The sequence below is a fragment of the Molossus molossus genome, unplaced genomic scaffold (genome assembly GCF_014108415.1).
Source record: "Molossus molossus isolate mMolMol1 unplaced genomic scaffold, mMolMol1.p scaffold_m16_p_3, whole genome shotgun sequence".
NCBI classification, from domain to species: Eukaryota; Metazoa; Chordata; class Mammalia; order Chiroptera; family Molossidae; genus Molossus; species Molossus molossus.
In genome coordinates, this window is record NW_023425366.1 from 124,084,465 (window position 1) to 124,101,278 (window position 16,814).

Below are 16,814 nucleotides of genomic sequence, written 5' to 3' on the forward strand. Positions count from 1 at the left end.
TGGGGATCCAAGATCCTTCTATCAACTCCTGTCCTCTCATTGCCACATTTCTCTGTGCTCCTCATTTTCTGCTAAGAAGCCAGACCCCAATCTTATGAGCGCCTCAGCTTATCCTAGATCACAAACACAAAGTCCTAACTTTCTGAGCCCCTTCTCTCTCTGACCACTATTACCCATTACTCTGAGCCCCCAGGGTTAGAGGCAGCCGATTTCCATAGAGTGCACCATCTCGAAACTGCAGTCAGGTCTAACTCCCCAGTTCCTCCTTGGTTTCTGAGTTCTCTTAAGCTCCTCGGACCCAGATCCTATGAACTCACTCCCACTCAATGTTTGAGATATACTGCTGCTGACCTCTTTCTCAACTTCCATACTTTCCAATTGACCCAAGCTTCCTGAACACTTCCCCCATTCCTGTCTTTGGAGTTCTCCTTCCCTCCCAGAACCCAGTAATAAGTGGGCTCCTCCCTTGGCCTGGACCCCCAAAGTAACCTTATAAGGTGAGGCAGCTGTCAAACGAGGTAGGGAGGGGCCAGTTCAGGAGGCCAAGGGCAGCTGCTAAGTTTAGGGTGGTTTCTTAGCTCTTAGAGACAACAGGTGGCTGGGCCCCAGTGCCCAGAAAAGAAAATGTCTTAGAGGCATTGGCATGAGGCTGGAGGAGGGAGAGGGAAGGAGGCACCTTGCTCAGGACATTGGGTCCTAGAGGGAGCAAGAAGAGGAGGTGCTATTGCCAACTTTGGGCCTCCTGGAGCTTCCTCAGCCACTATTGCCCCAGACCTCCACTATATGGAGGGGACTGGAGCTCTGAGGTCTAGATGGTTGGGAGAGAGGACCTCAGAGTCGCACAGTCAGCCAAGCTGGTTCTTGCCCAGAAGGGAGAGAGAAGCCACGGACCATTCCAGTCAACCAAGAGCAGGAGACCAACTAATTTCCCTCTTGGTGTCTCTGAGTTCTAACTTTCAAGCCAGTATCCAAAAACATGGTTATAGACTCACACTAGACCATATCCTTCTCCTGTTTCAAACCTTTTCAAGTCTCTCAAGGTCTCAGCTCTCAGCCTGGCATTGAACGCCCTCCAGTTCCAGTATCAGAGGTTTCCAGCCCCTTGCATCCTCTGCTCATGCCCTATCACAATTCTGGCAACCTGAACACTTATCATCTTTCACGTATCTAGGCCTTGGCCCATCCATGTCCTCTGCATGGCACACCTGCTCCTTCATGTTCACCTGACTCATTTCTACTGGTCTTCATAGTAATTTTCATGCTCCCAGACAGGGCTGCTGTGCCCTCTACTTTTATGTCATGTCCTGAATTTATTCAGTCTCCATAACTGGAATGTAAATTCTACCAAGGCAGGGCCTAAGTAATAACTATGATTATATTTCACTAAACTGTTTGCAAATAGTGTTCGCATCTACAAGTTCTGTGGGATGAGAATTATGTCCCATTTTATAGAAGGGGAAATCAAGGGCCAGGGAGTTGAAGCACAAAGCCCAAGATGACATAGCAACTCTCTGCCCTAGGTTGTCTAGTCTCTTCACACCTAGTGATTCTATGCTCTGCATCTTTCCTCAAAAAATCCTCCCTCTCCTTGAAGAAAATGTATACCTTTCTGATCCTTCAGGTTCCCCAGATAGCTCTCTCCCACCTCTAAACTCTGCCACTACCCCCACACATACCCTCTCTTGACTGTGAACTCCAAATGAGAAGAGGGTTATGTTTGCCAAAGTGCACCCATAAAGCACAGTACAGCATCTGGCACACTATAGGTGCTCAATAAATTTACTGGATTTAAATATGGGCCCACTCCACTCAGGGGTAAAGGGACTTGGTTCATCTCTCTGCAAGCGCTATGCCCCAGCTTGGGCCTTCTCTGAACTCTGGCACCTTCCAGCCCAGATCCTAGTGAAACATGCATCCCAAGACTCACTCCCTCCTCCCTCTCTCCCTGGACTCCAGCTGCTGCAGGCCCTCCAAGAAAGGAAAGGCCCCAAGCCAGGCTATTTTGGTATCTGGGGTGGGCACCCGCAGGGCTAAGGTTACTCTGGTATGTTAAGGGCTCCCTGGGGCAGGACTATATAACCCCAGAGGGACCGCCACAAGCTGACTCTCTGCTACTTTCCAGCCTTGCCCCCAGGAAACTGAAGACATGGTGAGAATCCCCTAGCCCCTACCCAGATCCCTCAGACCTGAGTGCAGCCTCACCCTTTGAAAGAAGGTAGCTGGTTCCCAGTCCATCAAGAGAAGGAAAGATGAATCCTTCCTTTCTCGGTATCATTAATGGGGAGCATACAGAATGATGGCCTACAGGACCCAACCAACAATAATCTGCTCAGACATTCCACTCAAAGGAGCCCAGTCCCTCTCAAAGCATGCTCCATACCTTCCTGCATTCCATCTTCCTAAAACCCACTGGGACCAAGACGGCAAGGATTCCCACTCCCATTTTATAAATGAGAAAATAGAGGTTCATACAGAATGCCCAGCCTGTATGGTTCAGTAGATTTAGCAATGTCCCATGGACTGAGAGCTCCCAGTTCAATTCCCAGTCAGGGCACATGCCCAGGTTGTAGGCTTCAGTGTGGGGTGTGCAGAAGGCAGCCAACTGATGTATTTATTTCTCTCACATCAATGTTTCTATCTCTCTCCCCCTTCCTCTCTCTCTAAAAAAAAAATCTATAAAAAACAATAAATGAGAGGATCAGGGTCATACAGGAAGTCTGGGTGGTACTCAGAGGGGGCAGGCTCAGGACACTAAGAGGAGGAAATTTCCACTTGTTAGGTAGAATAGAGGGACAAGAATTTGGGGATGCAACCAAAGCAAGCACCCACAATAAAAAGTCATAAAGAGAAAGAAACCTAGAGCCAGATGAATTGCTTTGTAAGCATGGACTCAAAGAATCCTCAATCTGCCCTGGCCAGTTTGGCTCAGCGGTTGAGGGTTGGCCTGCAAACCAGAGAGTGCCGGGTTCTGTTCCCGCTAGGGGCACGTACCACACACACAAAAAAGAATCCTCAATCTAATTCATTGCCTCCAGAGAATAACAGGATCTGACCCATGTATTTCTGTGCCCAACCCTCACCTCCCAGGCACCCAAGAAGGCCAAGAGAAGGGCAGCAGCAGAGGGCGGAAGCTCCAATGTCTTCTCAATGTTCGACCAGACTCAGATCCAGGAGTTCAAGGAGGTGAGTGAAAGGAGAAGGGACACTGAAGGCTGACCAAAGGCACTCTTGCAGCTCTCCCCACCCCACCCCCCTGCCCCGGAATGTGCACCTGTTTTAGTGGGAGGGGAAGGGTTTAGAATTCCTTGCTCCCCTCCCTTCTTGGCATGTAAGAGAACAGCTGGCTGGGGGCCAGAATCTGATCTGTCTGAAGTAAGGATGCTAAAGCCTGGCCATGGAGGACCTAACCCCCCTGCCCTTGGCCTCCACAGGCCTTCACAGTAATCGACCAGAACCGTGATGGCATTATTGACAAGGAAGACCTGCGGGACACCTTCGCAGCCATGGGTGAGCCCCCCACCCTACCCTTAAAAATCCAAGTTCTGTAGAGTCCTGGGAATTCAGTAGCCTTGGGGGCCAGTCCTGCTGGCTCCATCCTGGGCCTCAGTCTACCCAGATGAAAACTGGGTGGGATGACCTGAATTTATGAGAAGCATCACCCTCTGTTACCAGGACCCTACTCTAGCCCATGTTTCCCCCACCCCACTCCAGGACGCCTCAATGTGAAGAATGAGGAGCTAGATGCCATGATGAAGGAAGCCAGTGGTCCCATCAACTTCACTGTCTTCCTGACCATGTTTGGGGAGAAGCTCAAAGGTGAATGAAGTGTCCTGGTTCCAAGCTCCCAGATGCCCCTTCCCAGTCCTTTCAGAGACAGACCCTTCAGGGACCCTTCAGCTTCACCTGTCCTCTTACCCCAGGTGCTGACCCGGAGGATGTGATCACTGGAGCCTTCAAGGTCTTGGACCCTGAGGGGAAGGGCACTATCAAGAAGCAGTTGTAAGTCAACCCCTCCAGCTGCTCACCCACAGAAAGCCTCCTTAAATTCCTACCAAGGGTTGGGCACTGCCAGAGATAAGGGAGAAATAAGAACTGTGGATTAGGATTAAATTTTCACAGCACATATGGGGAGAAGGGCAAAAGCCAGGAATGCTTTTGTATTTGTGAGTATTTGGGAGATCACCGGAGGGATCTAGAGTAACCCTGGTTTTCAAGGCAAGACTGGGAATAGCAACAAGGATGAAGTGGGAGTGCAAAGAATTTACAAGGCCCAATCTCAACTCTCCCATGTCACCTCTCTTCAGCTTGGAGGAGCTACTAACCACCCAGTGTGATCGCTTCTCCCAGGAAGAGGTAAATTGGGGAGGGGCCCGGGAGCCCGAGGGATAGGGAAGAGGAGTCTAAGGAACCGGTAGGAGAGCCATCGTGCCCGCTTTCCCCAGATCAAGAACATGTGGGCTGCCTTCCCGCCTGACGTGACGGGCAATGTAGACTACAAGAATATCTGCTACGTCATCACGCATGGCGACGCCAAGGACCAGGAGTAAGAGGACCCTTTTCGGCCTCCCCTAGTCCATGCCTTCCTGCCAGTCTGATCCCCACCCTGAGTCCTAATTAAATTGAACTGGTCTTTGTTTCTTATCCACGGTGCCTTCAGTGTGTCATTGTGAGGGCTCAGCTGGGAGAGTGGGCTGAAATACTGCGGGGACCCAACAAATTAATGAAGGCCTGGGTGGGGGCGGCCCCACCTGCTAAATCCGCAGCTTATTCCCCGGCTGGGAAAGAGAAGACATGTGGCCTCAGGAAACTTAGTTTTGTTTTTAATTTATAATTATTATTTTTTGGGTTTGATCTTAGAGAGAGAAACATCGATGTGAGAAACATGGATAGGTTGCCTCCCGTACACACCCCAACCGGGAATCCCCTGCAGTCTGGGCATGTGCCGGTGACCAACAGAGCCACATGGGTCAGGGCAGGAAACTTAGTCTTCACAGAAGACACAGGTGGGGTGTTGAGGGGCTTGGCTGGAAGTTCAGCCGGGAGTGGTGGTGGTGGGTGGGGCGGGGCGGGGCGGGGCGGGCGGGGGCGGGGCCAAAGGCAGGACTACTACCTCAGCGATTGGGGAAACCTGTTAGCCAGAGGAGCCAGTGTTAGGGCGATCTCCGGGATTAGGCGCTGGGCAGCCTGGGGCTCGGGGATTGGACAAGAGACGGACCGAAGACGGAGCCAAAGTAAAGCAGTATCAGGGCGGGGGCCTCAGAGAGCATCCGACTGCTCGCCCTGAGCCTGGCTCTGCTGCATCTGGGCCTGCATCCTCTCCAGCATCTCTTGCATGCGACGCAGCTGTGTGGGGCGAGATTGCAGGGGGTGGGGGTGGGGCCGGGTGGGGCCAGAGAGGGGTTTCTTCGAAGAGGACTGGGGGCCTTGGTCAGTGGGGAGGCGAGGTGCTTGCTCACCTCTTCGTCTTTCTCGCGGATCAACTTCTCTGTCTCGGCCAGAGGCAGCATGGGCAGTGGAATCTCTGTTGTGCTCCGGCGGGAAAGCTTACTAGAAGGTGGGGAAAAGGAACAGGAATCAAAGGCAGGACCCATTGGTTGGGTGGGTCACGATCGCGATGCCAGGCCTGGACAGAGGTTGGGCTCTAGGAGATGGGCCCTTGTCCTGAGGTTAGGGCCATAAGCAAAGTGAGTGGAGAAAGACTTTGGGAGAGAGGTCTGGACGGTGAAGGCGGTGTCATGGATATCGTGAGGGCAAAGCCTTGGAAGCACCTAGGAATCAACTCCCGGCTCTCACCTACGGCTGGCTCGATCCCGCGCCCCAGGCCGGGCCAGGCTCTGTAGGCAGCGGGCCCGGTAGCCCTCGTAGAGCAGATCATGTGTCACCTCCTTCAGGTCCTGCAGATGTGTCTGCACCAGCATCCGTCTCAGGTTCAGGAAATCGCAGTGATGTGGGTTCTCCACTGGAGAATGGACCATATGCATCAGGCAGCTTCTGGTCCATTTCCACCCCCACCACCCCAAAAGGTCTTCCAGAAGTCCTGATCCCACTCTAGGGGAGGGTCTGCGGTCTGCAGCTCAAGGACTTCTCATTTGGCTCCTACGACTTCCAAGACCAGAGCTTGCCACATGTTGAGTGCGGTTGACTTAGAGACGGTCTGGGCTCCCTGCTGGCTTCAGAATGCGTGCCCGCCCTACTCACCCTCCACGGTACCCCAGGAGTAGCGGCGTCCCCTCACTGGTCGGGGCCCGATGTCCTTCACTACCTCGCATGAACCAACAACTGCAAAAGGGATGCTTTCCTATAGGGCAGGAACCAGGGATCAATTCTGGCCCCTCAAAGGCCAAATCCTCTTTCTCAGCTTCCATTTCCACCTCTGCCTCCCCTTCTCCTCTTCCCCTTCCTCCCTTGCCTCTGCACCTTCATCTCTGCATCCTGCCTCTTGAAGTCTTCATCCTCATCTGAGTCACAATCAGGGAACTGGTAGATGTTGATTTGCTCCTCCTTCAACTGGTCCCGGATCTCAGAGGAGACAGATGCAGACAGTGAGAATCACAGAAGCTATGAGCAATTGCATGGCCAGAGACAGACTCAGTTACAAAAACAAGTGGTCAAGACAGGAAGACAGGAAACACAGATGGTGAGAAATGAACATGCAGCCCTGGTGGGTGTGGCTCAGTTGGAGGAACATTGACCCTGCACCAAAAAGTTGCCAGTTCGATTCCTGGTTAGGGCACATGCCCAGGTTTTGAGTTCCATTCCAGGTCAGGGTGTGTGCAGGAGGCAACCAATCTATGTTTCTCATGTCACTGTTTCTCTCTCTCCCTCTCTCTTCCTCTCATTCTAAAGTCAGTAAAAACATTTAAAAATTTTTTTTTATTGATTTTTTTCTAGAGAGAGAAGGGAGAGAGAGAGAAAAACATTAATGTGAGAGAGAAGCATCGATTGGCTTCCTCCTGCACGCCCCCCACTGGGGATCAAGCCCACAAACTGGACATGTGCCCTGATGGGGAATTGAACCGGGACCTCTCGGTACATGGGACACACTCAATCCACTGAGCCACACCAGCTGGGCAATAAAAACATTTCTTTTTTTTTTTTATCCTCACCCGAGGACATTTTTCCATTTTTTTTGTTCAGATAGAGCGGGAGGGAGAGAGAGGAAGAGAGAGAGAGAGAAACATCGATGTGAAGGGACACATCAAGTGGCTGCCACCCGCACGACCAACCAGGGCCGGGGACAAACTGCAACCGAGGTACATGCCCTTAGCGGGAACCGAACCCGGGTGTCTCTGTACCTCAGGCCGACGCTCTCTAACCGCTGAGCCAAACGGGCCAGGGCTATAAAAACATTTCTTTAAAAAGAAAAGAAATGAGCCCTGGCTAGTTTGGCTCAGCGGTAGAGCATCGGACCAAAGACCAATGAGTCGTATATCCAATTGCAGCCAAGGGCACTACCTCGATCGCAGTTGGTCTCCAGCCTTGGTCTGGGTCGTTCGGGAGGCAACCAGTTGACCCTCTCATTTCGATGTTTCTCTCTCTCTCCCTTTCTCTCCCTCCCACTCTATCAGAAGATAAATAAAAAAGGGTGAGGATTAAAAACAATAATAAAATAAATTTTAAAAAAAGAAAAGAGCCCTGGCCGGTTTGGCTCAGCAGTTAGAGCATCAGCCCGCGGACCAGAGAGTCCTGGGTTCAATTTCCACAAAGGGCATGTACCTCGGTTGCAGTTTGTCCCCGGCCCCGGTTGGGGTTGTGTGGGTGGCAACCACTCAATGTGTCTATCTCACATCTATGTTCCTCGCTCTTCCTCACTCTCTCCCTCTTGTTCTATCTGAAGATAAAGGCAAAAAGGTCCTTGGGTGAGGATAAAAAAAAAAGAAAGAAAAGAAATGAATTGTCAGAATGACCAAAACCAAAATCTCAGAGATAATGAGACAGACATAAGTGGTGAAAACCTGAGCAAAGACACCTTAACAGCCAAAGAAGAGGCCTGGAAAGATTCTAAGATGAGGCAGACACCAAAATACAAGGAGAGAGAGACATACGCAGAAACAGCGGGAGAGGGCTCTCAAGACACCGAGAGTAGGGCACCCTGGGGCCAGAGGACTATCAGGGGTCAGCATGGCTATGCCCCTACCCTCAGACAGACCTTAGCTAAGGGTCCAGCCCAGGGATTCTATTCTGAGTCTCCAGAGTCATGGCTCCTTCAGGCAGCTTACTATCCACCTTCCTCAGAAACTATCTCTAATGGTCTTGCATCACACATCATGCTCCAAGAAGTCCACCCCAAACTTAAAGAAGTCGAAGCTGAATTCAGTTTGAATACAACTTTTGGCTTCATGTGGGGGCCAAAGGTCAGAAGTCACCACACCCACCTTCTGCTTGAGGGCTTGGGTTTCCCTAGGCATCAGGGCATCTGCTTTGCCAATGACAGGGATGATGTTGACCTTCTCGTGTACTGCGCGGAGAAAGGCCACATCTAGGGGCCGGAGCCTGCACCCAAGGATTGGTCAGGACTTAGTCTCAGGATACAGAAACAACCCCCAGACCCTCCCCAAATGCCCAACCCCCAGGGTACCCCCCAGACCCTCGGCCAAAGGGGGAGATGAAGTAGAGGCAGCAGTGGACACGGGAATCCTGGATGTTCTTCCGGTTCAGGCCACTCTCGTCCCTAAGATACTGCTCAAATTGCTCCTCAATGAAGCGTACCACGGGCAGCCAGCTGGGGCGAGGGGAGGGTAGAGAGCATGTGGTCAGAGATCGGGGACCCCAAGGCAGGAAGGGTCAAGGCTAGCCAGGACTGTAGGGGCAGGAAGTAGTTTCTTTGTCTCCAACTAAAGAAACTAGCAGGGCCATAAGTGAGACATCAGGAAGCACAGGGCACTTTGGGCCACATGACCACCAGAAACAGGCCCCTCACCCTTGGGTCAGAGTGGGTAGGAGGTCAGGGCAGACTGACTCCTGCAATTGACCCCTCAGTCTCCACAGAGTAGCCATATTGGGAACCTATCCCTTGTTCCCTCCCCCACTCCTCACCAGTCTGAGCAATCCACTGAGTCCCCAAAGCCAGGTGTGTCCACCAGGGTTAGCTTCACCTTAATACCCTCCTCCTCGATCTCCACGCCCCGCCGCTCAATAGTCAGTGTTTGTGTCAAGCGAGCTATGGGTACAGGGAGAGATCAGGGAACTCTCTGTAGGGGGTCTGAGGCAGACTAATTTCCTTTCTCAGTATCACAGTTGCCCCCAGCTATTTTTTTAGGGGATAAAACAGTAAGCTGCCTGAGTCCCCCAGAAAGTTGTGGGAGACCCAAATGGAAAGGAAGAGAGTGTAGCCTGGGGATTCAGGAGGGGGTAGAGTACCAGGAGAGGATGGGGAGGGTCTTACCACTGGCCTCTGGCAGTTGTCGATCCTCATAGAGGTTGGTGAGAAACAGGCTGTTGATGAGGGTGGATTTCCCCAGGCCTGACTCCCCTGTAGACAGGACAGGCCCAATCGGTCAGGTGTGGGGACAGTCAGGGTCTCTTGAAGACCCACCACAAGTCCCCTCTCCAAAACGCACAGACCTGCCACCATGAGTGTGAAGTCAAACCCCTTCTTGATGGACTTGCGGTGCAGCTGGTTGGGAAGGGCTGCGAAACCCACATACTCCTTGTCCTGTTGGTGGGGGGTAAATAATACGAGGCTGCTGGGAGTGGCAGATAGGCCCCCCAGTATAACCTGATCTCAAGGGTTAGAAGTCAGCCTACTGTGGGTTGACCTGGGTCTGGCTGCCCTTGGAGCTGAGGGCTGGGAGCCTGGATTTCTGGGCATAAGGACTCACCATGGCCCCCGATAGCTGTTGCTGCACCTGCTGTTTCTCCCCACTTCCTCTGTTGGGGCAGGAAGTTGAGTGCAGCAAACAAGGGGGCGGGTGATATAGGAAGCTGAGATGCTTTAACTGGCCCAGAGAGGTGGAGAGAGTCAAGACCAAGAACACCTGGGGTCCTCACCATCTGGATCCCTTTCGTAAGGGATCATCCCTATGGGAAGCTTCAACCCCTCTGTTCTTTGCACACCATTCTCCCAAACACCATTGTCATAAGCATCACCCTGGTGGGAGTTGGGGTGTAGGCAGAAAGGAAGAAAGCAGGGTGGTCTCTCTAGCAGTGAGATGAAGGCTTTGACAGGGATGGTTTAAAAAAAAGATCCTAGGTCTGATCGATGGGATTGGAGGTGGGAGGGGCCATCAATTTTACTTACCAGCTCATATAATGGATCTTTTTTCTTTTCTTTTTTTTAATCTTCACCCGAGGATATTGTTACATTTATCTTCAGATAGAGTGGGAGGGAGGGAGGGAAAGAGAGAGAGAGAGAGAGAAACATCGATGTGAGAGAGACACGCCAACTGGTCGCCACCCGCACAACCCCAACTGGGGCTGGGGACAAACCGCAACTGAGGCACATGCCCTTTGCAGGAATCGAACCCAGGACTCTTTAGTCCACGGGCTGACGATCTAACCGGTGAACCAAACCGGCCAGGGCTATTTTTTTTCTCTTTAAATGCAATGGATTCTTAAAAAGACGTCAGGTCATTGGACAACAGTCAGAGAGACCTTCCTTAGGATCCTGGCCAAGGTGTTCCCCTGCTTGAAACCCTTCCAGGGTTCCCCAGTGATCTCAGAATCAAGTCAGACTTCTGACCTGGCAGCCAAAGCCTTCCCTATCTGGCCTCATCACTTCCTTACTCACTTGCCCTTAGGAAGTTCTCACATCCTTGACTCTGCCCATACTGAGTATTTCCTTCTTTTGTATCAGGTGAACCCTTCATCCGTCAAGGGTTTGATTCAAAGGGTTCTTCTTCCTCTGAAATCTTCCCCAACTGCAGAGTAATTTTCCCTCCTCTGGACTTCCCAGAATCTTGAACAGGCCCCTCCAACGACCACATTTGCTTACCTGGATAGCTCTTCTATTCACAGCTGAACTTTCTAAAGGTAGGAACCATGTTTTCCTAATTTCTATATCCCCAGTGTCTTACACAAAGAAAGTGCCAGTAAGTCAGAAAGAACTTCCACCTACTGTGTGACCTTGGGCAAATCATTTGGCCTCTCTGAAATCCATTTTCCTAATAGTAAAATGAAATACACACATTTCCACTTTGTGGTCAGGACTCAGAGTGGTTTTGGATCACATGACTTTTGAAGTCCGTTATATACAAATTGGCCTTAGCATTTATGAAGCGAGTGACTTCTTTGAGCCTCTAAAGGTAGTCTCCTTACTATGGCTTATGTGAGGACACTGAGAAGACGTTTATCTATGACCTAAGGAGAGAGGCCTCACCAGAAACCAACCCCGCTGGCACCTTGAATTTGGACTTCCAGTCTCTAGAACTATGAGAAAATGAATGTCTATTTAAGATTGTCTGTGGTATTCTGTTATGGAAGCCTGAGAAGATGAATACTTTCCCCTCTTCACCATAGCTCACTCCTTTCCCGTCTTCACCATAATCACTTTAATGTGTAATATTTTGGTTTGTATAAATTTTGAAGATTTATATGGTCTAATACACAAAAAGGTTTTAGTACAGTGTCTGGAAGATGAGATGAGCTCAAACAGAATGCTAGTTGTTGCTATTAAACGAGCTGAGGGATGTGACAGTGCCACCAGCTCAAATCTAGTGACAGTTCTTGTAGATTAGTTACGGAGGATCCAGAGTGAATCAGTCAGGATTATGGTCCTCTGGGGAGACAGAGACAGCCAAAAGTGCGACAGCATTGATGCCAAAGTAGTGTAAGAGGGGATAAACAGAGTCCTTCAGCCCAGCCGGTGTGGCTCAGTGGTTGAGTGTTGACCCATGCACCAAGAGGTCACTGGTTCGATTCCTGGTCAGGGCACATGCCCAGGTTGTGGGCCCAATCCCCAGTGGGGGGCATGCAGGAGTTGGCCAATCGATGTTCTCTCTCATCGATGTTTCTCTCCCTCTCTCCTTCTCCCTTCCTCTCTCTCTAAAAGCAGTAAAGAAAAACAAAAACAAAAAACAGAGTCTTTCAAGAAGCCAAGGGAAGGGATAATACCTCTTCCCCCTTTACCACAATCCTTCCTCCTGCTCATCAGGCTGAGTAGCCCTACCATCTTTAATATAATCTTTTTTAATGTTTTCATTGATTGTTTTTTTTTGAGAGAGAAGAAGGGAGAGGGAGAGATAGAAACATTAATGAGAGAGAGGCATCAACATCAATTAGTTGACTCCTGCATGCCCTCTACTGGGGATCGAACCCACAACCCGGGCATGGAACTAGTGACCTCTTGGTGCATGGGACGACACTAAACCACTGAGCCACACTGGCGGGGCCAGTCCTGCTGTCCTTTTTATTTTCTTCTAATTTTTTTTCTTTATTGATTTTAGAGCGATAGGAAGGGAGAGGGAGAGATAGAAACATCGATGAGAGAGAACATCGATTGGACACCTCCTGCATGCCCCCCACTGGGGATCAGGCTCACAACCTGGGCATATGCCCTGACCAAGAATCAAACTGGCAACCTCTTGGGGCATGGGTCGATGCTCAACCACTGAGCCACACCAGCCGGGCCAGCCCTACCATCTTAAAGTGAACTCTTCCCGCCCTTGTTCTCCACAAGGTATATCCAATTGGTTTCCAAGTCCTTCATCAATCAGAAAAATCAGAAAAGTATCAATCATTTCATTTTATTTTATTTATTTTAATTCTCACCTGAGGATATTTTTCCATTTATCTTCAGATAGAATAGGAGGGAGGGAGACAGAGAGAGAGAGAAACATCAATGTGAGAAAGACACATCAACTGATTGCCTCCCACACGACCCTGACCAGGACTGGGGATGAACCACAACCAAGGTACGTTCCCTTGGCCAGAAATGAATCCCCAACTCTTTGGTCCGTAGGCCGATGCTCTAACCGCTGAGCTAAATCATACAGGGTGGTCCCATCTCTTTATACCCTATATCCTCTTGCCCCTGTCCTGGGTTCAGACTCTGATCAGCTCTTCCCTTAGTTATTCAACAGCCTTTAAGAAAATAATATGTATGTCCTTGGGTGAGGTAAAAAAAAAAAAAGAAGAAAAAAGAAAATAACATGTATATTCATTTATTTATTATTTAACCAACACATATTCTCACAGAAAAATTAAAAATGCAAATAGATTGGAAAAATTTACATCTAATATCACTACCATGATATAACCCCATTTTGATTTTTATCTTTCTAGACTTTCTCCAAAGCCTATACATATTAATAAATATTTACAAAAGTAGGATTATACTATAACTTTGTTTGGAAACCTGTTTATGTCAATTCATATATTCTGTACATCTTTTTATTTTTTAGTACATCTTTCTACAATAATAAATACACATCTACATTATTATTTGAATTTTTTTCTTTATTGATTTTAGAGAGAGAAAAGGAAAGGGAGAGGGAGAGAGAGAGAGAGAAACATTGATTGGCCGCCTCCTGCACGCCCCCACTAGGGAATGGGCCCAAAACCTGGGCATGTGCCCTGACTGGGAATCGAACTGGCAACCTCCTGGTGCATGGGTCAACGCTCAACCACTGAGCCACACCAGTCAGGCCCCATTATTATTTTTATAGCTGCTTAGTATTTAGGTTGATTCCCATTCATCATTGTGATAAACACTGTTGAACTGGGATGAATATCTTTGTGGTAACATAATTATGTACTTGTCCAACCATTTCCTTGGGACTAATTCCTATAAAAGGAATTACTGAGTTAAAGAAAGTAACATATGTAAGGTATTTGTGCATAACAAATGGCAGGTAGCTCAGTTGGTTAGAGTGCGGTCCTGATATTCCATACGCCAAGGTTGTGGGTTTGATCCCCGGTCACGGTACATCCAAGAATCAACCAATGAATGCATAAAATAAGTGGAACAATAGCCCTGGCCAGTGTGGCTCAGTTGGTTGAGTATCATCCTGTTCAATTCCCAGGCAGGGCACATGCCCAGGTTTTGGGTTCTATCCATGGCTGGGGTTCATGCAGGAGGCAACTGATTGATGTTGATGTTTTTCTCTCTCCCTCTCCCTTCCTCTCTTTCTGAAGTCAGTAAAAACATAAAAAATAAATAGGTGCCCCTGGCCGGTTTGGCTCAGCGGTTAGAGCATCAGCCTGTGGTCCTGAGAGACACAGGTTCGGTTCCCGCTAAGGACGCCTACCTCGGTTGCAGTTTGTCCCCGGCCCTGGTTGGTCATGCGGGTGGCAGCCACTCGATGTGTCCCTTTCACATCGATGTTTCTATCTCTCTCTTTCTCTCTCTCTCTCTCTCCCTCCCCTCCCACCCTACCTGAACAAAAAATGGAAAAATGTCCTCGTGTGAGTATTTAAAAAAATTTTTAAATAAAAAATAGCCCTGGCCGGTTTGGCTCAGCGGTTAGAGCGTTGGCCTGCAGTCCTGAGAGACCCGGGTTCGGTTCCCGCTAGGGGCATGTGCCTCGGTTGCAGTTTGTCCCCGGCTCTGGTCAGTCGTGCAGGTGGCAGCCACTCGATGTGTTCCTTTCACGTCGATGTTTCTCTCTCTCTCTGTTCCTCTCTCCCCCTCCTACTCTACCTGAATAAAAAATGGAAAAATGTCCTCGGGGGAGGATAATAAAAAAATTAAAAAATAAAAAATAAATAGGTGGAACAACAAATCAATGTTTCTGTCTCTCTCACTTCCTCTCTCTAAAAAAAATCAATGAATAAAATATATTTAAAAAAATTGCTCTGCAGCAAAGGTGCTTGGCTGGTCTTTGTGTTGTGTAGAGATGACATGAATTAATAGTGATGATCAATATTCCATTATGCTTTTTAACTCCAACAAATCATGCCTAGTCATTCATGTGATAAGGTCTAGGGGTTGTTTAGAGAAAGGAAGGTACCCCCTTGAGCTTTCTATGGAGCAATGCATGGTAGACAACGGTTTTTCCATTTAATAATCTTCTAGATTATTTTTTTATCTTGACACGTCTTCATAGCTAACTACGTTCCCACCAGGCATTCCTGGAGAGACTTCTGTATCTTTAAACTTGAGTTCAGGTTCAGACCAGGCTTTGTCTTCTTTTTTGGTATATTTTCATTGATTTTAGAGAGAGAGGAAGGGAGAGGGAGCGAAACATTAATGTGAGAGAGAAACGTCAATCGGTTGCCTCCCGCATGCACCCTGACCGGGAATCAAACCCACGACCTTTCAGTGCACAAAATGTGCCTCCAACTAACTGAGCCACACCAGCCAGGGCACAGGCTTTATTTTCTCAAAGTCAAAGCTAGCTCTGCAAGTGAGTATGACTTGTGTGTGGCCTGGTTAGCTTTGTGCAGAAGGTTCTTACAAGAGGGGCAGACTCTTTGCCATTATGTAACCTCTTACCTGTTTGCTAGCACAGTTGTCTGGCACATGTTGGACCCCCAGGAAATATTTGTGGCACAAATTAATAAACTTACTATCTTTAGCTTTTGCTACTTTCCTATTATGTAAACTCATGACACATTAAAATAGGGCTATTCTTGCCGGGCCGGTGTGGCTCAGTGGTTGAGTGTCGACCCTGCACCAAGAGGTCACTGGTTTGATTCCCGGTCAGGGCACATGCCAGAGTTGTGGGCCTGATCCCCAGTGGGGGGTCATGCAGGAGGCGGCCAATCGATGTTCTCTCTCATGGATGTTTCTATGCCTCTCTCCCTTTCCCGTCATCTCTGTCTAAAATCAATAAAGAACCCCTGGCCAGTTTGGCTCAGTGGTTGGAGTGTCGGCCTACGGACCAGATAGTCCTGGGTTCAGTTCCCGCTAGGGGCACATACCAAAAAATAAAATATGAAAGTAAGGAAAAAAAATTTTTTTTTAAATAGGACTATTCTCTATTTAAAATAGAACTATTCTCTATTTTCCTCTTTGAGAATAAGTCTTAATCATCTTTGGATTTCAAGCTGCTAGCACATAGTACGTTTTTAGTACAGTGTTCATTTCATTCCCTCTGTAAGGAGTTCTTCATTCAGCCCCCACTTCAGCCAGACACTGGGCTTTGAAATCTTAGCTGTCCTTGAAGTATCAGCTCAAAAATGCCACATCTTCCTTGGTTACTCCAGCCAAAAGATCAATAGCTAATATTTTTTGCAAAGTGTTTTTATTAATTCTCAACCATTCAAATTAGGTATTATTGTTCCCATTTTACAGTTCAGGAAACAGAAGTAATTTCCCCAAGGTCAAACAGTAGTAAATGACAAAGCCAGGAATCAAGCACAAATTACCTTAAAGCCATGTCCAAAGCCACTCAGCTCTACAGAGGTATCCCCCTCTTTCTGCACTACACTCCTTTCAGTATGGAATCTGTCACGTCATCTGCACGTTTTCATACTCTAGTGGGCTGAGAGCTCCCTGAGGAGCTTGTATTTCCAAGGCCTTGAAAGTATCTAGACTTTGGTTGGTGATCCATAAGTATGTATTGATTGACTCGTGGTCCTTGTTTCTGTCTGTGTCTAACATCCCTGCATAGCAGGCACACAGAATCAAGCAGACTCATTTCCACAGATTAGAACTCTTCCTGCTCTCCCACTATGGGTGCATGTAACTCAGGCCCTACAGTTCTTTATTCTTCACGAGTTGTGTGCTTGTCCCTTTATTTATTCATTTATTTATTTATTTATTTTATCCTCACCCGAGGACATTTTTCCATTTTTTATTCAGATAGAGCGGGAGGAGAGGAAGAGAGAGAGAGAGAAACATCGACGTGAAAGGGACACATCGAGTGGCTGCCACCCGTATGACCCAACCAGGGCCAGGGACAAACTGCAGCCAAGGTACATGCCCTTAGCGG

At 48.7% G+C, this 16,814-nt stretch overlaps 2 protein-coding genes across 2 annotated transcripts; one reads left to right on the forward strand and one right to left on the reverse strand.

Moving 5' to 3' along the window:
• The first annotated feature begins 2,067 nt into the window (after positions 1-2,067).
• On the forward strand, positions 2,068-4,641 carry MYLPF (myosin light chain, phosphorylatable, fast skeletal muscle). The gene is made up of 7 exons (XM_036280064.1): positions 2,068-2,149; positions 3,088-3,183; positions 3,432-3,507; positions 3,712-3,816; positions 3,921-3,999; positions 4,305-4,353; positions 4,443-4,641. The coding sequence occupies exons 1-7, from the start codon at positions 2,147-2,149 to the stop codon at positions 4,545-4,547; spliced, it is 513 nt and encodes a 170-aa protein (XP_036135957.1). The 5' UTR covers positions 2,068-2,146; the 3' UTR covers positions 4,548-4,641.
• A 493-nt stretch (positions 4,642-5,134) lies between these two features.
• Positions 5,135-9,891, reverse strand: SEPTIN1 (septin 1). Its single transcript, XM_036280009.1, has 11 exons — positions 9,822-9,891; positions 9,565-9,655; positions 9,386-9,472; positions 9,037-9,160; positions 8,588-8,722; positions 8,376-8,493; positions 6,418-6,519; positions 6,199-6,298; positions 5,794-5,959; positions 5,457-5,547; positions 5,135-5,343 (listed from the first exon to the last, which is right to left on the reverse strand). The coding sequence occupies exons 1-11, from the start codon at positions 9,822-9,824 to the stop codon at positions 5,257-5,259; spliced, it is 1,104 nt and encodes a 367-aa protein (XP_036135902.1). The 5' UTR covers positions 9,825-9,891; the 3' UTR covers positions 5,135-5,256.
• Between the last annotated feature and the right edge of the window lie 6,923 nt (positions 9,892-16,814).

Coding starts and splice junctions, on each gene's coding strand:
- MYLPF (XM_036280064.1), top strand. Junction 3,508..3,711: donor GGACACCTTCGCAGCCATGG/GTGAGCCCCCCA, acceptor ACCCCACTCCAG/GACGCCTCAATGTGAAGAAT. Junction 3,817..3,920: donor GTTTGGGGAGAAGCTCAAAG/GTGAATGAAGTG, acceptor CTCTTACCCCAG/GTGCTGACCCGGAGGATGTG.
- SEPTIN1 (XM_036280009.1), bottom strand. Junction 8,494..8,587: donor ATCTCCCCCTTTGGCCGAGG/GTCTGGGGGGTA, acceptor CCTTGGGTGCAG/GCTCCGGCCCCTAGATGTGG. Junction 5,960..6,198: donor CTCCTGGGGTACCGTGGAGG/GTGAGTAGGGCG, acceptor TCCATTCTCCAG/TGGAGAACCCACATCACTGC.